At 42.0% G+C, this 4487-nt stretch overlaps 1 protein-coding gene across 1 annotated transcript in view; it reads left to right on the top strand.

The window, feature by feature from the left end:
- ADGRA3 (adhesion G protein-coupled receptor A3) overlaps positions 1-2461 on the top strand; it is a gene marked incomplete at its 5' end in the record, with an annotated part of 107839 nt that extends 105378 nt beyond the window's left edge. Inside the window, 2 exons of the mRNA XM_023515341.1 lie at positions 654-749; positions 881-2461. Of these exons, the coding sequence (XP_023371109.1) occupies positions 654-749; positions 881-2126 (1342 nt within the window). The remainder of the gene's footprint in view (positions 1-653; positions 750-880) is intronic.
- Positions 2462-4487: the final 2026 nt, after the last annotated feature.

Here is a 4487-nt window from a genome sequence, read left to right as displayed (position 1 = left end):
TATATATGTAATTATATACATATATATGTAATTACATATATATGTAATATAGTATATATAGTAATAATATATATACAGAATATATACATATATACACACACACGTGTATGTAGGTTAGTACAGAAGCTTTGAGATAGACTGTGTTAAGGTTTGTTATTTTTTGTTTCCAAGAAACACAGGCAACAGTGTCCTTTCTGATTTGCCCATATAGGTATCAATTTGCTGGGCTTATCAGTGTTGCTGGCAGGGTTTTATTTATTCCTGTCCATTTGGATTTTATGCTTCTTGATCTTTTAATGTCTCAAAGCTACTATAAGGACAGATCCCTCTCTCTCACTCCCCACCTCTCAGCTGAAATCCTACCTCCAAGAGCTGAGTGGTGGTTACTCTGCCTGCCCACAAGGTGGCAGAAGCTGACCAGCTTTCCTCAGCTTGGAAACTACTAATATTACACTTTATGGTTTAAAAAGAGTTGTCCAAAAATCAAAACAAAACCATGTTATTGCTAATGAAGCAGCCTCTAATGAAGTCGAGTTAACTCTCACCCTCTGATTGGAATAAGAATAGTAAATATCCTTCCAGGAATGACTCTTGAAATGCTGTGACAAAAACCTGGAATGCTGAGCTGTTATTCCTGCTCTCTCTCCTTCCAGGTTTTACCTGATCGGGGGTGGCATTCCCATCATCGTTTGTGGAATAACTGCAGCAGCCAACATTAAGAATTACGGCAGTCGGCCGAATGCGCCCTAGTGAGTAACCTGAGTTCTCTGTGTACCTGACCCCGTTGCTTGTCTTTCAAGATACTGTGGTCTATTACAAATTCTTGCATCATTTCTTGGGGAAGGTAGCAGCTGATCTGGTCTACCCGCTTCCTTTCTAGCTGCTGGATGGCGTGGGAACCCTCCTTGGGAGCCTTCTACGGGCCTGCCAGCTTCATCACTTTTGTGAACTGTATGTACTTTCTGAGCATATTTATTCAGTTGAAAAGACACCCGGAGCGCAAATATGAGCTTAAGGAGCCCACTGAGGAGCAACAGAGATTGGCGGCCAACGAGCAGGGCGAAATAAACCACCAGGATTCCATGTCTCTGTCTCTGATTTCCACATCAGCATTGGAAAACGAGCACACCTTTCATTCGCAGCTGCTGGGGGCTGGCCTGACTTTGCTCCTCTACGTCTCTCTGTGGATGTTTGGAGCCTTGGCGGTTTCCTTGTATTACCCTTTGGACTTGGTTTTCAGCTTCTTTTTTGGGGCCACGTGTCTGAGCTTCAGTGCGTTCGTCCTGGTTCACCACTGCATTAACAGGGAGGACGTCCGACTGGCCTGGGTCAGGACCTGCTGCCCAGGACGGAGCTCGTACTCCGTGCAGGTTAACGTCCAGCCCCCCAACTCAAGCGGGACGAACGGAGAGGCTCCCAAGTGCCCAAATAGCAGTGCAGAGTCTTCCTGCACGAACAAAAGTGCTTCGAGCTTCAAAAATTCCTCCCAGGGCTGCAAATTAACAAACTTGCAAGCTGCTGCAGCTCAGGGCCACACCAACTCCTTGCCTTTGAACTCTGCCCCTCAGCTGGACAACAGTTTGACAGAACATTCAATGGACAATGATATTAAAATGCACGTGGCGCCTTTAGAAGTTCAGTTTCGGACAAATGTGCACTCCAGCCGCCATCATAAAAACAGGGGTAAAGGCCACAGAGCCAGCAGACTCACCGTCCTGAGAGAATACGCCTACGATGTCCCCACGAGCGTGGAGGGAAGCGTGCAGAACGGCTTACCCAAGAGCCGGCTGGGCAGCGGTGAAGGGCACTCGAGGAGCCGAAGAGCCTATTTAGCCTACAGAGAAAGGCAGTACAACCCACCCCTGCAGGACAGCAGTGATGCTGCTGGCAGCACGCTTCCCAAAAGCAGTAGAAACTTTGAAAAGCCCGTTTCAACTAGTAGTAAAAAGGACGCTTTAAGGAAGTCAACTGTGGTTGAAGTTGAAAGTCAGCAGAAGTCTTACGGCCTCAATTTGGCCGTTCAGAATGGACCAATTAAAAGCAACGGCCAGGATGGACCCTTGCTCGGTACCGATAGCACTGGCAACGTTAGGACTGGACTATGGAAACACGAAACTACTGTGTAACGTTGCAGGGCGCCCTGGGCAGAAATTCGTAGAAACCCTGACCACCACATTCCTTTAAGCTATGAACGTTGGAAAACAGACTGTTTACAGCCACCGTAGGGATTCGAAAGAGTTTGAAATCAACTTAGAAGTTTTGGATTTTACTTATTTTATATCCCCAAATGGTTGCCTTTTTTTTTTTTTTTAGGAATTAAAGAAAAAAAACCCCTTTTTAAAACATTGTTTTACTTGTCAGCACCAACAATCCACTCTAAGAATCTGCAATGTAATTTCTTTGACTCTGGAACATCCACTTTGTATTTCAGGCTTCTATTTAATATAATAAATAAGTGTTTCTCCTGTTGCCAATCTCTTATTTTTGTATTTTGCAGCATAAGCATTTAATTTTAATGACGTTTGTGCATTCAGATATCTTAAGGAAAATTATATTTACATCAGTTGTTTATATCTGTGGTTAACTGTACTCCTGATGGCATATAACTCAAAGTGATTTGGGGGCTTCTGTAGTTTGTACATATAGTTTTAAATGCTCTAAGTTTTGAAAGAGATCTCCCAGAATGTGTCTTTTGAACACAGAAATGCCTGGAACATTTTTTCTGACTCAGAGACCTGAACCACATCATTCTGACCCTGTTAATAACTACTTTACACTCCGGTGGCTTTTCACTGGTTTCTATTTGGGTTATGTTTTCTTACTCCTTTTGGTTGGGGAGGTGACTCTTGCACATACGTTATTCTTGAGCGTAAATGAAGAGCCACCCTGTGGAGTTCAAACTCACTCTCCCTGGATTCCTGAGTTCATTAGCTTCCTTCTAAAGTCCTGATTTTTAAATTCCATCCGGAAATGAAATTAAAATTGTCAGAATTCCATTCCAAAGTTCCAAAAACAGCTCAGCTCCAAAAGTTACCCTGGGTCTTTATAGCACTGAAATCCCTCCTACCTGTGTCCAGTCCTGGTTCTCAGGAGGGGTTCTACTTCCCTCTCAAAACATAACACAGGTTAGATCTCTTTTTAGTGTCAAAAGTGCATATTCAAGAAACGCAAGAGAGTCAAGCAGCTCAGCTTATTAAATCTAAAATTCTGATAGATTAACCATCGCTATGTAAATACTCGCTTTTCCTTGTGTTACTGCATTTGAAATAAATTATTTTGCTTTCCAATAATAAAACTGATCGTTCTAGTGAAGCCTTTTTTTAGGTGTTAGTTTTAGAGACATTCGTTCTGGTAGAGGAAATAAGGCACCCAACAGATAGATTTGACATTTATACAATTAATAGACCTCCATGCCCAGGGGCTCCTGGTAAATCAGTGTATTATGTACAGGATGGTGTTTGGATATAACAAAGAGAAACTAATAAGTCATGGAATGAATACTTTGTATGCAGTACTCTTTTTATTTTGCTGTTACTTTGCAACATATTATTCTAGTGTTTAATGGCTGGATCTGTTGGTCAGCTTTACCTAAGGAGAGAACTTTTTTGCTCTTCTTGTCCATAGGAAGCGAGAAATTTCTCTTCCTGGAATTATTCCACATTTCTTAATTCAGATACGACTTCTTTTAGGTCATAGAAGAGTGGGAGCCAGAGTGGGAAAGGGTTAGAAAAGGAATCAGTAGAAAATGAAGACCCCACCTCAAACGCAGGGGGTGGGGGCAGCTGTGACTCAAAGCACAGGAGCAGTGGCCATGACTTCTCACTTTCTTGTGATTTGATTGAATTAACATTTGATGTTCATCTCTGGGAAGTGGATAACACATCGCATCCCCTCATCTTTGTTGTTCATTTTTTATGGCTTATTGCCAGCCAAGATTTCTCTATTTTTCACAGAATTGTAAACTATTAGCAGATGTTTCCGTTTTGTTAGAGATCAGTACTTTCATTTAAAATTTTTTTCAACCGAGATCCAAAGACTGTGTGACTTGGTGGACGTGCTGGCAAGTTCTGCTGCGTCCAGGACCAGGACCCTGTTTCCCGACACTGAGGCCACCCCTGGGCTTGGTGCTGCCGTGCGTGGCTCCACATTTCTGTGGTATTAATTTATTCTTTATTCTCACCCTAGTGATTTGTTAGTCTCGTAATGAGGTATAATTGGTTGTAGTCTACCTAAAAAAGTATACATAATTTATTCTTACTCCATGAAAGTTAATTTTTAATGTACACATTCTATATACACTTACATATAACTTGATATATTATAACCTACTTTTTTTTCTTTTTAAAGAACCAGATGTCTTTAGTTTAACATTTCCCCTGATGTGAAGAAAAAGACGTGAAAACCCAGGACACACATACAAACATTCACTCCTGTGAACCCAGGTAACCCAAAAGAAAAAAGGGCAAAGTTCTGTTCAACCCAGAAAA

Source organism: Otolemur garnettii, unplaced genomic scaffold, assembly GCF_000181295.1.
Source record: "Otolemur garnettii isolate 467f Iridium unplaced genomic scaffold, OtoGar3 scaffold00069, whole genome shotgun sequence".
Lineage (NCBI taxonomy): Eukaryota > Metazoa > Chordata > Mammalia > Primates > Galagidae > Otolemur > Otolemur garnettii.
Note: the sequence above shows the minus strand (reverse complement) of the source record. Positions and strands in the feature narration are given on the sequence as shown.